Source organism: Schistocerca piceifrons, chromosome X (assembly GCF_021461385.2).
Source record: "Schistocerca piceifrons isolate TAMUIC-IGC-003096 chromosome X, iqSchPice1.1, whole genome shotgun sequence".
NCBI classification, from domain to species: domain Eukaryota; kingdom Metazoa; phylum Arthropoda; class Insecta; order Orthoptera; family Acrididae; genus Schistocerca; species Schistocerca piceifrons.
Window position 1 is genome coordinate 139,399,420 of NC_060149.1, and position 24,928 is coordinate 139,424,347.

The following is a 24,928-nucleotide window of genomic DNA, read 5'->3' on the forward strand; positions in this document are numbered from 1 at the left end:
TGCTCCAGCACAGGTCATGTAGTGAAACTGAAGTAGAAGGATTCAACGTTGTTTCGCACACCGATATACGATTAGTTTCGGAAAAATTGCTGTATTTAGAATATAGGATGCTGTATTTTGAATATCAAAGTTATTGCTCTCTTACACAGAAGTTCATGATATCATACAGCACTCACACCTGGATAATGGGTCCCCACAGCTTGATGTACCTAAGTGGAAATAATTACATATTCAAAGTAGTGGACCTACGAAATACATAGCTTCATTTTCTCTGTTCCCTTTTTACATACGTATCGCAGTAGTGAAACATTCCATTCTCCCTCTATTTGAGGCGACATATTTACTTATTCGGGTATTGATATGCAATACAGAGATATTATGAGTTCCAAATGCTTTTATTTCTCTGAAATTGCATATCGGATCCCAAAAAATGAAAGGAAGCGGATTCATCTCTTTCAATTCTACGATACTAGCAACAAAATTTAATATAGTTCCATTTGAAAGAAACAAATTTGATGCCAATATCTAAGTAATTAACAGTATTATGACATAAAGTTATACGTCGTTTACTGAAGACTTTGATACATTTCGTCTGGATGGTAAAAAAAATGCGCTGTAAGGTTTCAGAAACATTTGAGGTTGACAGCTTTGGATACTCACTCTCTATGGGTCTGACTGTGTCTAAATTGCGCTGTGAATTGTTTGTTGATTGAAATATTGCGTAACCTCATTGCTGAGCTCACACATTTATATTATAACGCTAGTGATGGAAATATAGCTCGTCTCATGTGACGAGTCAGGTAATCCAGTCATCCAGTTATACACTCCTGGAAATTGAAATAAGAACACCGTGAATTCATTGTCCCAGGAAGGGGAAACTTTATTGACACATTCCTGGGGTCAGATACATCACATGATCACACTGACACAACCACAGGCACATAGACACAGGCAACAGAGCATGCACAATGTCGGCACTAGTACAGTGTATATCCACCTTTCGCAGCAATGCAGGTTGCTATTCTCCCATGGAGACGATCGTAGAGATGCTGGATGTAGTCCTGTGGAACGGCTTGCCATGCCATTTCCACCTGGCGCCTCAGTTGGACCAGCGTTCGTGCTGGACGTGCAGACCGCGTGAGACGACGCTTCATCCAGTCCCAAACATGCTCAATGGGGGACAGATCCGGAGATATTGCTGGCCAGGGTAGTTGACTTACACCTTCTAGAGCACGTTGGGTGGCACGGGATACATGCGGACGTGCATTGTCCTGTTGGAACAGCAAGTTCCCTTGCCGATCTAGGAATGGTAGAACGATGGGTTCGATGACGGTTTGGATGTACCGTGCACTATTCAGTGTCCCCTCGACGATCACCAGTGGTGTACGGCCAGTGTAGGAGATCGCTCCCCACACCATGATGCCGGGTGTTGGCCCTGTGTGCCTCGGTCGTATGCAGTCCTGATTGTGGCGCTCACCTGCACGGCGCCAAACACGCATACGACCATCATTGGCACCAAGGCAGAAGCGACTCTCATCGCTGAAGACGACACGTCTCCATTCGTCCCTCCATTCACGCCTGTCGCGACACCACTGGAGGCGGGCTGCTCGATGTCGGGGCGTGAGCGGAAGACGGCCTAACGGTGTGCGGGACCGTAGCCCAGCTTCATGGAGACGGTTGCGAATGATCCTCGCCGATACCCCAGGAGCAACAGTGTCCATAATTTGCTGGGAAGTGGCGGTGCGGTCCCCTACGGCACTGCGTAGGATCCTACGGTCTTGGCGTGCATCCGTGCGTCGCTGCGGTCCGGTCCCAGGTCGACGGGCACGTGCACCTTCCGCCGACCACTGGCGACAACATCGATGTACTGTGGAGACCTCACGCCCCACGTGTTGAGCAATTCGGCGGTACGTCCACCCGGCCTCCCGCATGCCCACTATACGCCCTTGCTCAAAGTCCGTCAACTGCACATACGGTTCACGTCCACGCTGTCGCGGCATGCTACCAGTGTTAAAGACTGCGATGGAGCTCCGTATGCCACGGCAAACTGGCTGACACTGACGGCGGCGGTGCACAAATGCTGCGCAGCTAGCGCCATTCGACGGTCAACACCGCGGTTCCTGGTGTGTCCGCTGTGCCGTGCGTGTGATCATTGCTTGTACAGCCCTCTCGCAGTGTCCGGAGCAAGTATGGTGGGTCTGACACACCGGTGTCAATGTGTTCTTTTTTCCATTTCCAGGAGTGTATTCTCGTATGGTTAGGCAGACAACAACTGTCTTTTAACCACTCACTCCTCAGTTTTGTGAGTTTAATGTTAAACAGTGTCGCAGTACTACAAGAGAAGTCAGAGAGTTGTGTTGATATTCGTACGCTGAAGTAGCGTTCTTATACAGACGTAAGTGTGACCATCTCTACTTAGTACTAAAACTGACGTGAAATTCAGTTCGAGAAACATTGAAGCAGAAGATTTCTTACGCAGATTTGTGTTCATTTACTTACATACAGTATTACGACACTGAAAGAATTTGAAAATTAGTAAACCGGTGGAAGGGTGGGTAAATAAAAAAGATGTTGTCCACACCGAATCCTTAGTGGAAAGTCGGTCCCGGGAGTTTCAGGTATCAGGTAACAGTTAGCAGGCTGGTGTGCCGGCAAACGCGCGTTGTGTGCTCAGCGAACCGGCCTTCCTGTGTTGCAGACAACCGGGGCTTCCGGAAGCTGGTGGAGAGAGACTTCCTGTTCCAGTCGATCAGCAGCGGCGCTTTCTCCGTGGACACGTTCTTCTTCATGAGGTGGGTGCAGTACCACACACGGTCGCAGCCGCTTTCACACACCGTCCGCTGGCCCTCGCATGCAAACTGCCTTCCTGCTGTCCCAGCCCATTACTCTCGTGCTTTCTCACACACCATTCACGCACAGTCCTCAGCTTTGTAGTCCTTTGCCGAGAACCTTTATTAGATGCCAAGTATTTTTGAAAGTTTAAGATTCTGTATACGAAAAGAGCAGCAGTTGCGGCTATCCTGTTGCCGAGACCTAAAACATGCTGGATAAAATAATAGTTAATGCACGATTACGTAAATCTGTTTTTTTGAGCGGAATCAGACGCACCAAATTATAAAAAATAGTACAACAGGTTATTCTGTACTACTGGCCATTAAAACTGCTATGCCACTAAGATGTGCTACAGACGCGAAATTTAACCGACAGGAAGAAGATGCTGTGATATGCAAATGATTAGCTTTCCAGAGCATTCACACAAGGTTGGCGCCGGTGGCGACTCCTACAACGTGCTGACATGAGGAAAGTTTCCAATCGATTTCTCAGACACAAACAGCAGCTGACCGGCGTTGCCTGGTGAAAAGTTGTTGTGATGGCTCGTGTAACGAGGAGAAATGCATACCATCACCTTTCCGACTTTGATAAAGGTCGCATTGTAGCCTATCACTATTGCGGTTTATCGTATCGCGACATTGCTGCTCGCGTTCGTCGCGATTCAATGACTGTTAGCAGAATATGGAATCGGTGTGTTCAGGAGGGTAATACGGAACGCCGTGCTGGATCCCAACGCTCTCATATTACTAGCAGTCGAGATGACAGGCATCTTATCCGCATGGCTGTAACGGATCGTGCAGCCACGTCTCGATCCCTGAGTCAACAGATGGGGACGTTTGCAAGACAACAACCATCTGCACGAACAGTTCGACGGCGTTTGCAGCAGCATGGACGATCAGCTCGGAGCCCATGGCTGCGGTTACCCTTGCCGCTGCATCACAGACAGGAGCGCCTGCGATGGTGTACTCAACGACGAACCTGGGTGCACGAATGGCAAAACGTCATTTTTTCGGATGAATCCCGGTTCTGTTTACAGCATCATGATGGTCGCATCCGTGTTTGGCGACATCGCGGTGAACGCACATTGGTAGCGTGCATTCGTCATCGCCATACTGGCGTATCACATGGCGTGATGGTATGGGGTGCCGATTGTATGGCGTGCCATTGATTACACGTCTCGGTCACCTCTTGTTCGCATTGACGGCACTTTGAACAGTGGACGTTAGATTTCAGATGTGTTACGACCCGTGGCTCTACCCTTTATTCGATCCCTCCGAAACCCTACATTTCAGCAGGATAATGCATGACCGCATGTTGCAGGTCCTGTACGAGCCTTTCTGGATACAGAAAATGTTCGACTGCTGCCCTGGCCAGCACATTCTCCAGATCTCTCACCAATTGAAAACGTCTTGTCAATGGTGGCCGAGCAACTGGCTCGTCACAATACGCCAGTCAGTACTCTTGATGAACTGTGGTATCGTGTTGAAGCTGCATGGGCAGCTGTACCTGTACACGCCATCCAAGCTCTGTTTGACTCAATGCCCAGGCGTATCAAGGCCATTGTTTGGGCCAGAGGTGGTTGTTCTGGGTACTGATTTCTCAGGATCTATGCACAGTATAACATATTTGTCCAATGAATACCCGTTGATCATCTTCATTTCTTCTTGGTATAGCAATTTTAATGGCCTGTAGTGTAAATCAGATTTCCTTCGAAGAGTAGTAGCAACACTGTGATGCGACTATTACGCAACATTTCGTGTCACAACATATTCATGTTTTATTGATGCTATCTCTTTTGACCCACCACCTAGTTTATTACAGTGGACTATAGTATATCGTATTTGAATACAATATTAGCTTAAAAAACGTGACTAATAACCAAATTTAGCTCAGAATATTATACAGCTTCCTAAATATCTCTCGAATTAAATACAACTAGATGAACAAAAAATACAGGTGGAATACTCCTCAATGATAATATAAAACAATAATAATACTAGCCAATCATCACCACTGCAATCAAATAGATAGAAATCCTCAAAGAATGAGCTGAAATAGTTGACCTCCAAATTTCCTGCCAAAAAACTCAATTCTTGTGCTCAAAACTCGATAGCCAAAAATTATCCACAAACTGTGATCAAATCTTGAGAATCCTGTGCTTAAAGTGCCTGGGAGAGATCGTTGAACACACTGAAGGAAAATTAAATAACATAGAGAAATTATTAATAAAGTAAATAAATTTCCTGTATGAATTCGCGATAATTGTGAATATTTTGTGAATAAAACCGTCTAGATTCTTTAATAATGTCTTTATTTATGACGTCGTTTCGGCTACTGCCATCATAAGATCTGTAATTAAGATTGCAAGAACATAAAAAACGAGAGGCCTTTGTTATACATTATTAGCTCCAAAAGATGAAAAAATAAAAAGGTAAAGAATTTGACAATGTTCACTCACCAAAACTTAAAACTTGTAACACAAGGTACAGTGTTAATGTCTATAAAACCTAGACGCAGTCGGGGCGTTCACTGTCAACTTAGCTCAAAAATGTTTTCTAAAGATGTAAGTTCTAGTTGAATATCCCCACACTAGTGCCAGATGTCGGTTAGAACTTACATCTTTCTAACAATTTTTTGAGCCAAGTTGACAGCTGACGCAGCGATTAGGTATAGCTTTTATTGATAACGACACCGAACTTTATTTTACAACCTGTAAGCTTGGTGAGTTAACGTTGTAGAATTTTGTAACTTATTAATTTTTCATCTTTTATCGTTCAATAATGTATAATAAACGCCTCTCGTTCTTTATGTCCCTATAAACTTAATTACAGATCTGATAATGGCAGTGGCCGAAACTACGTTATAAAGAACATATATTAACCAATGTAGATGGTTTTATTCACAAAACAGACAATTCACTTACGGGAACTAAGGAGTGTATACTGAAGAAATCGTGACATGTACAACAAAAAATGTGTTTCCACAGTCACAAAAATCAGGCACTATAACACAGTTATCAAATCAGAAGCCCTGTATAACAGCGTCATTTTCGTACTTCACACAAAATGTGATATGGGAAACTTTTTGAAAGTGAAACAAAAAATTATGAGAAAGATACTCGACCAAAATAAAACGGAAGATGGATGCACACTAAAACCCTGGAAATCAGAGAAAAATTATCCAACAGACACCCAAAAAAAGACTACTAATAAAATTTTAACATACACGAAACGACTGAAAATTATACCCTGGCTACAACAAGTCAAAACAGATCTAGAAAGAGCCCAGAAAATTTCCTGTAAGGTTTGTACAGAAACTCGTGTAGACAGAAAATCGATGGATGGGAAGTTCAGTCGGAGAGCGAAAGTGAGATAAACACAGGAAAAATTGAGTCATAAAGCTTCATGCGATGCAGTGAGACCCAGTGGCACGTAATAATAGGACTAAAGAAGCAACTAAATATGCCAAAGAAAAGCTACTCAAGATAGAGACAAAGGCAGGCCTCCAGATAGCTACGAGAAGACCTTTTACGTGGAAAACTGGCTGCAAAAAGCACGGAGGTTCAACTAAAGATGGAATATGGGAAGATTTTAAAGGTGTCCTCCTTCAAATACCTTGGAGGAGTTGTACAGCCATTAGTGTTGTGCAGTATCGAAAAATTGGAAAGAGGCATCAAATTTCAGAACACACTCAGAATTACGAGAAACAACTATGCCAACAGACCAGTAGCGTGCAAGGCCAAATAACGATATTATTAGACGTTTTCTTGCTGGAAACACTAAATCCATCAGAGACCATAGCTATTGGAGGAGACTCTACAGTTGCTGAAGTTAAAAACCAGGAGAGGAAAATTGTTCGGAAAATATTTATCCGTACACAAGGCAATGGAATTTAAACGGAGTGGAGAACATCTGACCACTACACGCTGACAGATTTCACAATTTTCAAATTCTATGGCTATATTTATAGCGTCGACAAGAATGGATTCACCAAGTGACTAACGTTATTGATACAAAGGTGAAAATGACCTGGTCACAAAAACCAGAGAAAATTTACAAGACATGCACATCATAGAAGATGTCATAATGAATCGTTCAGCCTTTCGATCACTAATAAGGAAGCACAGCTTCACGGAAAACCTTAAAAACAAGACTGTCAAGATATTGTCTAATGGATGGAGAAAGAAATATAGTGAATCCATGAAGAGTTTTTGGGGGGCTAAGAAAGCAAAATTTCTCCAGCTGTCTATCAAGTTTAAATGCGGTCGTTAAGTGGAGAAAGAAGAACTGCAAATAAATTATTTCCAGAAAATTTTGTTTTAAAATCAGTTTGTATCCTACTGGCTAAGTCAGTGTCTTCGAATAACGTTAAGTCTCTCACAAGCCAGGTGGAACCTACAACTACTGCAAGGATTTTTTACTAGAACTTTCACCCCCACCAGTCTAATCTCTCTCCTGCGAGTGAATTGCCCATATAAGTCATAACAGTAATCACTACAACTACATTAGCAACTAACAGATATACAGATTTCATAATGTTACAACAAATTACTCTGCGCTATTACTCGACAGAAAAATTTTATAGTTGTATACAAGGAGTGTTGATATTTATCATGAGAAATGCTACAGAGTTCGAAGTAAGACGATAAATGAAAGAAAAACCACCTCTGTGAATTGTGGTGGATCAGTTTTCAAGACCCTTTTTTTAAACTGGAATTATGACTGGTTGATTTCATGGTTCTTAATAAAGGACACTAAGTTAGATATACTGTAGATATTAAACTCTCTTTATATCTTCGTATGATCTTCATCAGTGGATACATATTCCTTTACAGACCATATTCCGTAAATTTTCCTTTAACATTCCTACACTTTGCATAACTAACATTCTCACATTGTAAACATATTTATCTAACAAAACATCTTAGAACATGTTATACAAGAATATACTTGGTAAAAATGTTGTTTTATGTTAACAGTGGTCTTCTGCTGGCGTTCATGTATTTCAAAATGGACAAGAAACAGGAGGTGTCAGAAGTCCCAGTTTGCACCAAGTTCAAATCGTCTGTTCTCCGCTTCATCGGTATATTCTCGTACCGATTTCTAAGGTATGTTACCGTACAGTTTTCTATGTGAGTTCTTCGTAATATACAACTTTCAGACGAAAATAATATTTTTTACAATATGGTTAACGTATTTTATTATAATGATTGTTCACTGTGCTTTTTCTTTTAATGTTGTCCATTGGAATAATAATAATTTTAGCGGTAGCTTATAGGACAGCACCTTTGAGAGCAGATTTATGATTCGCGGCCGTGAATACAAACGCCAAACTAAATCACTGTTGCATAGGAATCTTAATACCAGGATCTAGTTACGACTTTACTTCTGCAGTTCCAGAAAAAGTGGACGTATATGGAAAATAAATTATGTTTATGGACAATAACAATGCTGTAACGTGAAATTCGTTGGCGAGATGCAGGTAGGGAAAGCTATTATGTTTAGATGTTTTGCTAGAATTTAAACCGGGTGGCGGGTTCGGCCACTTTGTTTACTGCAAGCTGACGCAAACTGACATATAACTCAGTGTACATAGCTTCCACCACCCAGACCAGAACAGAGCGGTTTTAAATTTGAAGGTATACATAGCTGTTTCTGACAAGGATCACTTGCAAACTGAGATAAAACCACTGAAGTACGTATTCTTAAAGAGCGGCCATAGTGATCGGGTTATTAAACTATCTCTCTCCTAAAAATGGAAACTCAGACACGTTTAAGAACAACAAGTGATCCACCTATGCCTTCTTCCTTTCTGTGAAAGTATACCTAGCAAAATATGTAGGGTCGTTGGCATGACATGGCATAACCAGCGGTTGCTGAGTACAGTCTCACTAATAAATACAGTGTCCCACGAGGAATGGTCAATTTTCGGGGTTAGGACAGGAAGGCTCATTTGAAGCAAAAGACTTCACATGAAGACACGCCCGAGAAAGAACACATTTAATGTTCATTTGTTTTTGGCCTAGTAGAGCGCATGCAATGCTGTTTCAAAATGGCGGAGCCAGTCTGCATTTTACGACATGCGAGGGAACGACTCACCCACACTACCTTAGTCGCTGGATTAGTAGTGGTAGTATAACTAACTGGCCTCCAAGACCGCCAGACCTTACGCCATTAAATTTTTGTTTATTTGGTGGGTCACGTCTGAGGTGTACAAACGGAAGGTGGAATACGAAGAACTGCTTGGTTCCTCATTAGCGAACGTGCAGAGACACCCGGACAAGCGGCTCAACATTTTCTCACAAGAGTGCACAAATGCACTGAAGTTGACGGTGGGATATTTGAATATCTATTGTGAGTTGTACAGTGGCTGTAATGTGACGTGTACGATAATCTGTGGAGGTGAAAGTATTAAAAATTCGTATTTTTCAATTGATACATATTGTAATGTTTACTAATTGTTGTATATGTGTAGATGTGTAGACCTGAAAACATAGAAAATAAATAACAATGTACATTAAATGCGTTCTATCTCGTAAACCATCCGAGAGAGGGAATATTTCCATATGAAGTTTTTTGCGTCAAATAATCGTTCCTGTCAATTCCGTGTATATTGGTCGTTCCCCCTGGGGCACCCTGTATAAAATTAAGTTTGATCAAACAAAAATCTTGTCCAACTCACTAATCTACTGAAACTCTTTCATCTAAGAGACCATAGAGACCAGAATGTGCAGCAACAACTTTCACTGGCAAGGAGGCTATAATCTTGGTGCTTCACGGAAGCGGGCTCTCGACGCTGGGATGTTAGAAAACATTGAGAATACCTACTCGTCATATTATTTGATCATAGTGCTATGTTAACACTACGTCCGAAGGATTTTTTATGTAAGTTGTTTTAAGAGTAGGGATCGAAAGAAAAAGAAAAAAATTGTTGAAGTACTTTTAATCTGGAAGTTAAAGAAAATGATATGAGAACTATACAATGCACTTCTTCACATCCGGTATTGGCGTCTTGAAGATGTTATTTCTATGGGCATTAGGCCGTGGCCCAGGGCGTATTTCTCTAACGTTTCGTCTCCCTATGCAGCAGACATCATCAGAGGCTATAACGACTCAGAAAGCAGATAAAATCTGAGTGGATGCAGCCTCTCGTGGTGTCTCCAGCGCTGGAAGACGAAACGTTACCAGGAGAAATACAGCACGACTTGGCCCTGGCCTAACGCCCAATAAACGAAGATCTCCAAGGACGCATGGCGAATTATGATGGAGCTTCTGTGATGATGGCTTGAGAGCAGTGCATGCCATAAGTGAGGGGACGTGTTGTTGCAGGTTGACACCACCGTACCTTTTGGTGCTGTGCCTGGCCTACCTTGTGACCATCTGGTTCGCACACAACTCCGTCATGGACCCGCCAACCCAGGACCACCTCAACTGTCCCAAGTACTGGTGGCGGAACCTGCTCTACATCAACACGCTGTTCCCCGTCAATAACATGGTCAGTACTATCCACATATTAAAGGACTGTTATTAATAACTGAAGCGAGTTCACAGATTGTTGTAGATATATTATTTGACATATTGTCAAATGGTTCAAATGGCTCTAAGCACTATGGGACTTAACATCTGAGGACACCAGTCCCCTAGACTTAGAACTACTTAAGCTTAACTAACCTAAGGACATCACGCACATCCATACCAGAGGCAGGATTGGAACCTGCGACAGTAAAAGCAGCGCGGTTCCGGACTGAAGCGCCTAGAACCGCTCGGCCACATACTGACATACTGTCACATAGCTTGGCACGTACATAGTAAAATCGAAAAAAGAATTTTTGACATATTACAAGTACATCTACATCTGCATCTACATGGATACTCTGCAAATCACATTTAAGCGACTGGCAGAGGGTTCATCGAACCACCTTCACAATTCTCTATTATTCCAATCTCGTATAGCGCGCTGAAAGAATGGACCCCTATATCTTTCTGTACGAGCTCTGATTTCTCTTATTTTATCGTGGTTATCGTTCCTCCCTATGTAGGTCAGTGTCAACAAAATATTTTCGCATTCGGAAGAGAAACTTGGTGATTGGAATTTCGTGAGAAGATTCCATCACAACGAAAAACGCCTTTCTTTTAACGGTTTCCAGCCCAAATCCTGTATCATTTCTGTGACATTCTCTCCCATATTTCGCGATAATACAAAACGTGCTGCCTTTCTTTGAATTTTTTCGATGTACTCCGTCAGTCCCATCTGGTAAGGATCCCACACTGCGCAGCAGTATTCTAAAAGAGGACGGACAAGCGTAGTGTAGGCAGTCTCCTTAGTAGGTCTGTTACATTTTCCAGGTGTCCTGCCAATAAAACGCAGTCTTTGGATAGCCTTCCCCACAACATTTTCTATGTGTTCCTTCCAATTTAAGTTGTTCGTAATTGTAATACCTAGGTATTTAGTTGAATTTACGGCTTTTAGATAAGACTGATTTATCGTGCAACCGAAGTTTAGCGAGTTCCTTTTAGCACTCATGTGGATGACCTCACACTTTTCGTTAATCGGCGTCATCTACCACTTTTCGCACCATTCAGATATTTTTCTAAATCGTTTTGCAGTTTGCTTTGATTTTCTGATAACTTTATTAGTCGATAAACGACAGCGTCATCTGCAAAGAACCGAAGACGGCTGCTCAGATTGTCTCCCAAATCGTTTATACAGATAAGGAACAGCAAAGGGCCTACGAGGTGCATTCAAGTTCTAAGGCCTCCCATTTTTTTCTAATTAACTACTCACCCAAAATCGATGAAACTGGCGTTACTTCTCGACGTAATCGCCCTGCAGACGTACACATTTTTCACAACGCTGACGCCATGATTCCATGACAGCGGCGAAGGCTTCTTTAGGAGTCTGTTTTGACCACTGGAAAATCGCTGAGGCAATAGCAGCACGGCTGGTGAATGTGCGGCCACGGAGAGTGTCTTTCACTGTTGGAAAAAGCCAAAAGTCACTAGGAGCCAGGTCAGGTGAGTAGGGAGCATGAGGAATCACTTCAAAGTTATCACGAAGAAACTGTTGCGTAACGTTAGCTCGATGTGCGGGTGCGTTGTCTTGGTGAAACAACACACGCGCAGCCCTTCCCGGACGTTTTTGTTGCAGTGCAGGATGGAATTTGTTCATCAAAACATTTTCGTAGGATGCACCTGTTACCGTAGTGCCCTTTGGAACGCAATGGGTAAGGATTACGCCCTCGCTGTCCCAGAACATGGACACCATCATTTTTTCAGCACTGGCGGTTACCCGTAATTTTTTGGTGGCGGTGAATCTGTGTGCTTCCATTGAGCCGACTGGCGCTTTGTTTCTGGATTGAAAAGTGGCATCCACGTCTCATCCATTGTCACAACCGACAAAAAGAAAGTCCCATTCATGCTGTCGTTGGGCGTCAACATTGCTTGGCAACATGCCACACGGGCAGCCATGTGGTCGTCCGTCAGCATTCGTGGCACCCACCTGGATGACACTTTTCGCATTTTCAGGTCGTCATGCAGGATTGTGTGCACAGAACCCACAGAAATGCCAACTCTGGAGGCGATCTGTTCAACAGTCATTCGGCGATCCCCCAAAACAATTCTCTCCACTTTCTCGATCATGTCGTCAGACCGGCTTGTGTGAGCCCGAGGTTGTTTCGGTTTGTTGTCACACGATGTTCTGCCTTCATTAAACTGTTGCACCCACGAACACACTTTCGACACATCCATAACTCCATCACCACATGTCTCCTTCAACTGTCGATGAATTTCAATTGGTTTCACACTACGCAAATTCAGAAAACGAATGATTCCACGCTGTTCAAGTAAGGAAAACATTTTACATTTTAAGTATTTAAAACAGTTCTCATTCTCGCCGCTGGCGGTAAAATTCCATCTGCTGTACGGTGCTGCCATCTCTGGGACGTATTGACAATGAACGCGGCCTCATTTTAAAACAATGCGCATGTTTCTATCTCTTTCCAGTCCGGAGAAAAAAAATCAGAGGCCTTAAAACTTGAATGCATAACACTACCTTGGGGAACGCCAGAAATCACTTCTGTTTTACTCGATGACTTTCCGTCAATTAATACGAACTGTAACCTCTCTGACAGGAAATCACAAATTCAGTCACATAACTGAGACGATATTCCATAAGCACACAATTTCACTATGAGCCACTTGTGTGGTACAGTGTCAAAAGCCTTCCGGAAATCCAGAAATACAGAATCGATCTGAAATTCCATTTCAATAGCACTCGACACTTCATGTGAATAAAGAGCTAGTTGTGTTTCACAGGAACAAAGGTTTCTAAACCCATGCTGACTGTGTGTCAATAGACAGTTTTCTTTGAGGTAATTCATAATGTTCGAACACAATATATGTTCTAAAATCCTGCTTCATATCGACGTTAACGATATGGGCCTGTAATTTAGTGGATTGGTACTCCATATGTGCCTCACCCCTACTGATTTTGCAGGCATCAAGTCGATAATTAAGTTCTCCTCGCGTTCAGCGCAGCATGTCCCCGCCAAGCTATTCAAAAGCACTGCTGATGCGAGCTCGCAGTCCTGGTGGGTTTGTTGGTGAAGTGAGGCGTAAACACTGAATCTTTCATACACAAAAACGTTGCGTTTGGTTAGGTCGGGAGAGCGTAGAGGTGACGACAAGAGTTGCTGACCATCAGCCCCACCACGGCCGATCCATCTGTTTCTCAATTTCCCGTTCAAGAACTCACTGACCATACCTTCACATTTTCAGGTCGTCATGCAGGATTGTGTGCACAGAACCCACAGAAATGCCAACTCTGGAGGCGATCTGTTCAACAGTCATTCGGCGATCCCCCAAAACAATTCTCTCCACTTTCTCGATCATGTCGTCAGAAAAAATGGTTCAAATGGCTCTGAGCACTATGGGACTTAACAGCTGTGGTCATCAGTCCCCTAGAACTTAGAACTACTTAAACCTAACTAACCTAAGGACATCACACACATCCATGCCCGAGGCAGGATTCGAACCTGCGACCGTAGCAGTCGCGCGGTTGGAGTTGGCAGTTGGTGTGTTTTTGTTGAACTACGTTGTGAAGTGTTCTTGTACTGTTACATCGAGCGAGGTGACGCAGTGGTTACCACACTGGACTCGCATTCGGAAGGACGACGGTTCAAACCCGCGTCCGGCCACCCAGATTTAGGTTTTCCGTGATTTCCCTAAATCGCTCCAGGCAAATGCCGGGATGGTTCCTTTGAAAGGGCACGGCCGATTTCCTTCCTCGTCCTTCCCCAATCCGAGCTTGTGCTCCGTCTCTAATGACCTCGTTGTCGACGGGACGTTAAACACTAATCTCCTCCTTCTCCTCCTCCTTGCACTGTTACGGCAAACTGATGTGAGTTCATTTCAGACACAACATACGCTTTAACGGCGCCTGTCGCCATCTTGCCGAGCTGCTGACTTCTGCGCACTTAAGGTAGAAATCTGAAGTGTACCTGCAACAATACAAAACTTTTTGAGGTTTTCTATATGAGCGTTGAGTTGTGTGACAATGTGTCAATTAATGTAGCAACAGTGAATTTATGAAATCGCTTCAGTCATTTATAATAACCTTGTATATTCCAATTATCTACAGGATATTGTAGCTCTTCTTAATTTCAGAGCTTGCAAGGACAAGTTGGAGAAAATTTCCACTTTATGCAGGACAAAATTCATTTACTTCCTTTCTTTTATCCATACATGTTCCAGCGCTTTATCTCGTAGCTTCAGTGTTTTCTTATTAATTCAATTATTCTGCCTTGGATAACGACATCTATTATTTTCTGCTGGTCATATGTAACATCCTCCATATTAGTGCTAATATACAACTATCCACTAAAATTACAACACCAGGAAGCATAGCATATAACGAAATTTTCTTTATTGTGAGGATTTGGGATATACGTGGTGAGAAATTTATGTACTGAGTTGCCTCCTCTGGCAGAAACAGTGATTCCAACCCTGAGTTGAACGGAGCTTGGCTATCAGATACGGGTACATTGTTCCATGCTACTTGGGCTCTGTGCCAGAATTCTTCATTCGAAGAGGCTGTCTCTCGGCAAGCCATAACCAGATGTTTCCATTGGATGAGAGATCTATAGAGCATGAAGTCCACGGCAACAGTCGAACACCCTCTGTACTGAGATAGGTCAGGACAGCACGGGAAATAGGCGGTCTTGCGTAATCTTGTTGAAGGATAACGTCTGAGAGACTTCGAAGATAGAGCACAGCCACCAAACACAACACATCATGAATGCAATGGCTGTTGTCCAAACTACCTGCTATGCGCACTAGCGATGATCGTGCTGTGCACCAATTGCACTCCAGACTGTAAAGCCAGCTGCTGGGCCTGCGTGACGATACGAACGTAATCTTGCAACGTTCGTTCTCCTCGGAGTTTCCACGCGCAGATACGTCTATTGTCAAGTTATACTAGAACCGGACCGCGTCTCAAAAGGCAACTGTAGAGTGAAAGGTCCATTGTGGAAACGATCTCCTAGGCTGGGGCTAAGCCATTTCTCCAAAACTTCCTCCAGTAGTGCTTGTCCAGCTTTTGTGTAGTATGGGAGGTAGGAGAGAGCTACTGGCGGAGGTAAAACTAGAGGGCGGTTCGTAGTCCTGTCTGCATAGAATGAGACTCATCTACACTGCTGGCCACCGTAAATGCAACACCCTGAAGGAAGCATCCGAATCAAGTGAAATTTACACCATGGGTTTGCAGCGATGAGATATGCAACTGATTAGAATTTCAGCGCAGACGCACATCACGCCCGCCTGTGGCGCCAGCTCATAGCGCCATTTAAGGCTTGGCGATTTCGACGAGTGTACGTTCGTCACGTGTGTTTACCTTGTGGTTGTTTCACAAGACGATCAGTTATGCCTCGTAGACAACAGCGAACATCTCTTTGATCAAGTATCCGAGTTCGGCAGAGGAAGGATAGTGGCTTACCGAGATTGTGGATTATCATACAGAGAAATCGCTAGTCGTGTTGGACGAAACCAAACAACTGTAATGCGGATATGTGACCGTTGGATGCAGGAGGGTACGACGGACCGACGTGGTCGATCGCATTCACCTCGGTGCACCACTGCACGTGCTGATAGGCAAATTGTGCGCATGGCAGTGACGGATCGCTCAGTGACATCCCGAACCATAGCACAGCACATTGCGTCTGTAACGCATCATCCAGTGTCTGCGCGTACCATTCGACGCCGTTTACAGCAGAGTGGTCTGTCCGCAAGACGTCCATTGCTTCGTCTACCATTGACGCAGAACCACAGACGTCTCCGTCGCCAATGGTGTGATGACAGACGGATGTGGACGGCAGAATGGAATGACGTTGTCTTTACTGACGAGGCACGCTTCTGTCTGCAGCACCACGATGGTCGGATTCGAGTGTGGAGACACCGTGGAGAGAGGATGCTGGACAGCTGCATTATGCACCGCCACACTGGTCTTGCACCGGGTATTATGGTATGGGGCGGTATTGGATATTACTCTCGCACGCCTCTAGTACGCTTTGCCGGTACTTTAAATAGCCGGCGCCACATATCCGAGGTGCTGGAGCCAGTTGTCCTTCCTTACCTTCAGGGCTCGGCCACAGCCATATTTCAACAGGATAATGCGCGACCACACGTGGCACGCATTGTCCAAAGGTTCTTCGTCAATAACCAGATTGAATTGCTTCCCTGGCCGGCTCGCTCTCCGGATCTTTCGCCGATAGAAAACATGTGGTCCATGGTTGCTCAACGAGTGACCCAGATTACATCCCCAACTGCCACACCAGGTAATCTTTGGCAACGTGTGGAAGCTGCTTGGGCTGCTGTACCCCAGGAACACATCCAACGTCTCTTTGACTCAATGCCGAGACGTGTGGCAGCGGTGATCTCCAACAATCGCGGCTACTCTGGCTACTGATTCTGGCAGGAACCACATGTCACAGACGTCTGTAAACGTAATCATTTGATACTTGGTCAACATGTTATCTACAAAATAAATTTTGTTGTGCTACCTCTTGTCTTTCTTGGTGTTGCATTTACGGTGGCCAGCAGTGTAGTTGTGAATTGAAGTTCAATATTGTCAACTGTAAGAAATTGAAAAATAAATAAATTTTACTATTTCATTCAAGTATGGCGGTAGAAGGTTTTATTCTAATGTCTTAATATGTTCTGTGTACTTTACAAATATACACTGTTATATGATTGTTTATGTGCAGTGCATGATATGGAGTTGGTACCTGGCGAACGACACCCAGTTCTACGCCCTGGGAATGATACTGCTGCTTGTGTCTTCAGTGTAAGTGACCTTTAGCGCTTTAACGGATTAATTTTTTCCATTTCCCGTTTTCCTTTTCTCAAAGCTAGTTTAGTACTTTTGTCAAAGCTAGTTTAGTACTTTGATATATATGGTGATCCAGCTGCTCATATCGTTGTCGTTTGATGTAACCTGCAATCCTCTACTGGGCCTTCAACAATTACGAGGGAGATTTTAATATTCTGTCGTTAGCTACGCGCAGACTATTAGTTCCACAGAAAAAATGGGCAGGGTCTTTTTGTAGGAAATTTATTGTAGCTAAATGTTGTACTAGGATACTTTTTGCTGGGGGCCACGGTTTTCGAGTTATTCAAGAAAAACGTTCAAAAGTGACCTTTAAACGCACCTACACCCCCACACTCATACGTCACCAGACAGGATTTCTCGTATGCTCTACGTGGCACTCTCTCCTACCACTGCACAAAAATTTCGGACTACGGGAACTATTCCCGATATTCAACCGTTTTTCGTCTCTATTAATTGGGCTATTACGTCACCAGCAAAGTCGGCTGTTTCGTTAACATGATTAATTTAAACGTGCCCATAAGGTTAATAAAAGATAAACAGCTGCTGAAAACGTTACGCTAAAACTAATTACATTGACAATTCGATCCAAATGTAACCCTTACAAGCACAGTAGTTTCGTATTCAGAAGGCTTGACGAGAACAACGACGTAATTACTTATTTTATGCTGCTAAAATTCGCAAAATTGTTAGGTAAAATTTACATAAACGTCAATTTCACAATTTTTAAGTGGTCGACTAAGCTGATAGCGTAATAAGGATTGTCGTTGAAGACCAAAGAAGGTCGAATGTGAGAAGTAATTCGTGCAGCAGCAAATTTTTGTACAGTGGTAGGAGGGAGTGCCACGAACAATATACTAGAAACCTTGACCGGTGGGGCCTTAGTGTGGGAGTGAGTGTGCGTTTGAAGGTCACTTTTGCACGTTTTTCTTGAATAACTCAAAAACTACGGCCTCTAACGAAAACGTGCCACAGTACAAAATTTTGTATTAAATTTCCTATAAAAAGGTCCCGTTCATTTTTTCTGTAGGAATAAGAGTTTCGCGTAGCGAGTAAGGAAATATGAAAGCCTTGTGGATGGTTTCAAGAGAATATGAAAAGCTTGAAAGTGGTTTTTGAAGGGCAGATATAGCACTGCGGGTTACATAAAACGACGTCGGTAGGGGCATCTGAATCACGTGTAACTGTATAATACCCAGAAATCTTCTTGTCTTCCTGGTTACAAAGAACTAGTAACCGCTTTCCTTAATGTTCTAAGACAAGTGGAGGAAAACTGGATTTCTATTGTTCTCACCTTCACATTCTCATGTGACGCACGATCATTATTTTTTGAAAAGTAACAAGTGTTTTAGTGTCAACATGAATCTGGGAAACCTGCTACCTATTTATCAGATAAACTTATTATTCACGTTCTTTATTTTATCGAAACACGGCAGTGGTATTTCTGTATCTGAATGATTCTTGTTGAGTGTATACTTACGTTGTTTAACCGAAAGACACTAATCACATTGTCAATCACATATTACTCCCTATAATTCAAACACACATACTAGCCTTAGTGAAATTTTGGGAAGAAATGTATATCAATGACAATTCATTAATTACGAAATTTCCAATCATTTTATCACCCTTGGACATAAAATGCGTTCCTGTGTATAAAAGCGATCTGTCAGGCATCAGCAACTTAGGAAACAGTCATTAACTAGACGGTCTAAATTTGTAATTACATAGTCTCATGACTGATAATATATCTCACTAAACAAGTCGTAATATTGGTACGTCTCAAGAGCAAGAACGCAGTGGGCATTAGGGTGCGCACAGAAAGAAAGCGAGTTACCTACGTAGGGGAACCCAGCGCGAGGTGGCTTTAGCCAGCACGGAAGATATTTCCTCGTTATCTAATGAGGCAGTACACAATGGCAGCTGGGTGGCAGCGCGACCGACGTGCCCTCGCGCCTGCTGGCGAGCCGGAATGAATGAGACATTCTTTGCCTGCTTTCGGCGCACCGGTTGGCGCTGCGCTTCATGGTGAAGTGCCCAAAATTTCGATATTCTCATTGAAGTGAGACGCTGCACCAAATTCAAAAAAGTTTGCAATGAAATATATGAGTCACTATGATTTTGAGTTTGGTGCATATTACACCATATGTTGCTGTGACTGAAATTTGGGTAAGATATTGAATTTTTCTTAGGACTTGGGAGGAGGTCTCTGTCTGTCTCCAATTTCGAGAAAATGGAATTTATGTTGCGCGTACACTTCCGATTGCCCGCGCCCGAGAATTAAATATTCAAAAAATGGTTCAAATGGCTCTGATTACTATGGGACTCAACAGTTGAGGTCGTCAGTCCTCTAGAAATTAGAACTACTTAAACCTAACTAACCTAAGGACATCACACACATCCATGCCCGAGGCAGGATTCGAATCTGCGACTGTAGCGGTCGCGTGGTTTCAGACTGAAGCGCCTAGAACCTCTCGGCCACACCGGCAGGCTGAAATATACGTAACATACCTCATATCTCCTAAACCATTCAAGATATCAATATGAGATTTTCGTATGTCATACCACGCAAAGTGGAGAGAATTTTGCTATATGGCTAACAAATGGAACTTTCTTACCTACGGCGATATAGCAGAATCTATGGTTTTTATTTTATTTTTTCAGTTAACAACTGTAATTTATTTAGCAGTTTTCGACAGCTATTGAAAAGCGAATTTGCTGTTATGAAAAAAAATCGCGAAATTTCTTATATTACAGCAAACCGACACAATGAGGTTTACCGTAAGGTACTGACCGCCTTGGTCGCCTATTGCTTGTTTAATAAGACACTCTGTTTCAAGATTCTGTCGCAATAGCTATTGCAAGAATAGTTTGCACAATTTGTACTCTGTTTTGGCAAAAAAATTAAACCTGCCAACAAGAGAAAAGTAATCGTTTCTCATAACTGATGAAGCTTCTTCATAGGAGAAATTATTAACAATTGAGAAACAAATAAATCGCAATTCCGTTGCAGTTTTGGTGGAATCCTGTAACTTACCGTATTTGTAATAGTGAACGTCTGGAATGATGACTTAAAAACTCCGTCCGAACAGGCCTTGAAGCGCAATGGTACCGACCGACCGCCGTGTCATCCTCAGCCCACAGGCATAACTGGATGCGGATATGGAGGGGCATGTGTTCAGCACACAGCTCTCCCAGTTGTCAGTTGTCGTGACTGCAGGAATGGAGACTTATCAAAGGATTTTCTCCCTGTTGCTCTTGAGACATATGAAAATAATTCGCAGTATTTAGTGTATCATATTTCTGTTCCTATCCCCATTCAGACTGAAGTGGTGAACTTCTCCACCATAATTATCTTTTAATGTGTTAAAGATATGTCACGTAGACCTATGATCTATTTTAACGTTAATGAGTAGTCCCAAGAAGATAATAAATTAATTTGATTAGCGTGTTGTTGTAACATTCTTATCCGCAGACACACAGGCACGAAGTTTGTTATATATTCCTAATAGAACAATATTGCATTTTTTTCTGTAGAGTAGAACAGACACAATAAAACACTTTTGTAACTCTGAAGCCGTGAAGACTTGCAGAACTGTGCCAATTATTCGTGAAAGGCAATATCACTAATGCATTAAAATATTAGTAGTAAGAAGATTCACTCCCTCACTCTGTACTGGGATAGGAACAGGTAGATAGTATGGTATTTGCTGTACTTTTTCATATGTCAAATATTATTGAGGCGTAGAAAGAAAATCTTTTGGTATGTTTCAGTTCCAGCTGTTCGCTGGTTACAGGATTCCTCTGAAATTGAAACAGAATGGGCTATTCATTTTCATCTCGGTTATTAATTTTTTAACCAAAAATCGCCACTCATGACGCTTTTCGGAATCGTTCCTTCTGTTGCAATTTCAGAGTTATCTTGTAACACAACGTATTTTTAATAAGGAACAGGAGAAACTGAAACTTAGCAATTGATTCTTCCTGTATCTTAAACGTCCTGAAACAATGATTTATTAAGAGAGGAACTGAAGAAAAATCAGTCAATAGCTTATCAAGAAGTACATTCTCGATATGAAGATAAACATCTAATTTCTTCACTTAGCAAATCTCGTTTCACCAGCTATCGATGGCCCTAAAAATTACATTGTTTCAAAATTAATGAACCGCTTGAGATTACTCATTGAGGTTAAAATAAATTTTAAATATGTATAATCTATCTTTAACACATTAAAAAATAATTATGTTGAGGAAGTTCACCACTTCACTCTGAATGGGGATATGAATAGAATTTCCTGCGAATTATTTTCATATTTCTCAGATGAACAACAGGAAAAAAAACCATTTGGTAAGTTTCCATTCCAGTCATTCAATGTTAACAATACTCTGGGTTACAGAATTCTGCCAAAACTACAACAGAATTGGCGATTTGTTTTTGTCTGAATCGTTAACAATTCATCTTATGAATAAGCTTCATCAGTCATGAAGAATGGCTACATTTCCATTGTTGACAGTTTAATTTTCTTTTTCTTATTTTTTTGTCAAAACACAGAATAAATTGTACAAACTCACCTTGCAGTAGCTATTGCAATAGAATCTTGAAAGAGCGTCTTATTAAACAAGCAATAGACGACCAAGGTGGTCGTCTTACGGTAAACCTCATTGTCCCTACAAAGTCCCAATTTTTACACAGTCTAAGTTTTACACAGTCCAATGCAGCCACTGTCACGAATGATGATGATGATGATGATGAAATGATGAGGACAACACAAACACCCAATCCCTGGGCAGAGAAAATTCCCAATCCGACCGGGAATCAATCCTGGGACCCGGTGATCCAGCGGCAGCAACGCTAGCCACTAGACCACGAGCTGCAAATGAGAAGATCACAATAAGTATGAATAATAGCGAAATGATGGAAATGATGGGCACATCACTATGAAGATGACATATAAAGCTGTGCGTAACGCAAAAAATCAAATTTTTTGGATGAATAGCTTCTGTAAAATCGTGTGAAAAAGACTACAGAGATTACGGTACGCGCTTGGCGTTCTACTCGTAATGGCAAAGCTGTACCGCGACCAGCAGGCTAACCAGCGTTCTTTGTCCGCACTCGTATGTGAGTGCAGCTGCGCTGGACAGCACGCCGAGTCGGCACACAAGCTAATTGGCTTTCCGTTTTTACTCTTAGTCGCGCTACGGGTTTCGCCTGTGAGCTACCCAACAATATGTCTGAATTCCTCGCATGAAACTTCCACGCATGCCTTCGTCACGGAATTTTATTACATAAAAGTTTGCAGAAGTATTCTAGCAACACCCGTCGAATCCAGCTAGAGTTTCTGCCGATGTATTATACACTCTAAACAGTAAACCCCGACTGAAAACATTTCCTTATAACGCAGACGCACACCCATAGGTCTCGTATTGCAGCGATGTTTTGTCTCACTTGTGTTAAGGATCATCTCTTGCATGGCAGACTTGTGCTTTACACTCAATGATTTTCGAGTCAATGTCCACATTATGTGCGTAATACAAGTCCTGTCTCACTTACGGTAAGCGTATATTTATTTAATCCGTGAGAGTGAATTATTAATATGAATATCAGCCAGCTACACTGCTCTTTAAATGGTTTTTATTTTATAAATCACTCACGATGAGCCCATTTCGGCATATTGCGCCGCGCGGGGTAGACGCGCGGTCTCGGGCGCCTTGTCACGGTCCGCGCGGCTTCCCCCGTCGGAGGTTCGAGTCCTCCCTCGGGAATGGGTCTGTGTGTTGTCCTTAGCGTAAGTTAGTTTAAGTTAGATTAAGTAGTGCGTAAGCTTAGGGACCGATAAGCTCAGCAGTTTGGTCCCATAGGAACTTACCACAAATTTCCAATTTTTCCGGTATATTGCCATCATCAGGTGTTCTGTAAATACGTAAGTAAGTTACGGTAACTATGACTAGAAAAGTTATAATACATTCGTTTAGTGTTTTCACCTTACAGTTAATATCGTTGATACAATGTCCTTTCCTTTTTTAGAATTATTAGTTTCTCCTTAGATATACGTTGGACACGTACCAGTGGTATTACATGTTTACATAGCTTTTTTATTATTTTTATAGATTTGGTTCTAATTATGTTTTTGCCTGGAATTTGTTTTAGTTTTAGTGAAATTTTTGTGTTATATTTTTATTTTTTCGTAATAATTTTGTTATTGTCAATGATTTGTGATTTTTTCTTGGTGTTATGTCTTTGTTGTATACTCTTCATGTTGCCATCGCTGTTGCTATGGATGTGTATTATTTAGTGTCTCTGATTTATTTCTTTATGCGTTTTCTTGCTTTATAATGTGAATAAAGTTTTCTATGTACTTTTTGTGCATTAGGTCGGTTTTTTCATTCAGTAAATTTGTGGGGTTACTGTATGCATGTGAATATATCTCTGTTTCCTTTTGCGTAAATGGAGGATTTATAGTGCTTCGTTTATGGGTTTTACATCGTGTTTTTCTGTTTGTAGATATTGAAAAAATGGGGATTGGTTGGTTTCACTTGCCCTGGTCTGCTCTTTATATCTAATGTCGTATAACTATGATTAGAAAAGTTATAATACATTCGTTTGGTGTTTTTACGTTACATGTAAATAAAAACCATCTGAAGAGCATTGTAGCTGGCTGATATACATAATAATCACGTCATTAGAGGACATATTTTTCTCAGCGAGTCCCAAATAACAAAAGTGAATTTTCACGTAACACAGCTGTAATACCCAAACACTTCGCTGCAGGAAGCAGGGGGAGTCTTTTCACCGCGGATGATGCCTACAGAGATTCAGAACTTCTACTGTTCAGATCAGTTACGACACCATGACTTGGTATTGTCAAACTACACTTCTGCTCAGTGATGCTGAGCAAGCCGCAGACTTCTCACCGAGAGGTTCAAATTCAAATGGCTCTAAGCACTATGGGACTTAACATCTGAGGTCATCAGTCCCCCCGCTGAAAGGCGTTTGGGACATGCCGGCGAATAATAATCCACATGTTCATCTCTGAGTATTGAAATATAAGTTCTTCTAATACAGAGATTTTTAACAGAGCTCGGCTGCGAATATCATTCACGGCATTTAGTAGTTCAGTAATACATTTTTTGCATAACTTCTGATACAGATGTTAGGGCAGATAACAGTGTGTGGACTGCATCGAAGACGTTACTGATACAGCTTAGTCTGGGCTTGTTACGCATGCAACAATAACTATCTGACGGATAACCAATCACAGATTGTATAACGTTTCTCTCGTCTTGGCAACAAAACAGATCAGTGCGACTATTGACCGTGTTGTCGATAGGTCTAGCACAGGCCGAGTGCGTGACAATCCCCACACGATGAGCAAGACATTAGAGCTCAGGTTAGGAGATCGATACCAAATACACAGCACATTCCAAGCCCAAAGTTGTGCACTCATTTGACATTTCTGGAGAAACAGTGAAAAAGATCTACCGATGATAGCTCGGTTCGCGTAACACAGACACTGAAATGGCCAACACCGCGTGGATTCCAGGGGTTCCCAAAGGGTGGCTCGTATTGTTACAGCGGATAGGCAATACATAGTGCTGCCGATCTCTCGAAAATTCACAGTTGAACAACAATGTGTGAGCTGCCATACTATTCAGACCTACTTCTTCGCTGTGGGGTACAATAAAAATCGCCCTATAGTACCTCTGCTAACCACGCGCC

The 24,928-nt window shown here is 42.4% G+C and overlaps 1 protein-coding gene across 1 annotated transcript in view; it reads left to right on the plus strand.

Moving 5' to 3' along the window:
* LOC124722222 (nose resistant to fluoxetine protein 6-like) overlaps positions 1-24,928 on the plus strand; it is a 96,149-nt gene that overhangs the window by 27,457 nt on the left and 43,764 nt on the right. The window contains exons 5-8 of the mRNA XM_047247416.1: positions 2,699-2,792; positions 7,811-7,939; positions 10,161-10,326; positions 17,090-17,169. Coding sequence (XP_047103372.1) covers positions 2,699-2,792; positions 7,811-7,939; positions 10,161-10,326; positions 17,090-17,169 — 469 coding nt within the window. The remainder of the gene's footprint in view (positions 1-2,698; positions 2,793-7,810; positions 7,940-10,160; positions 10,327-17,089; positions 17,170-24,928) is intronic.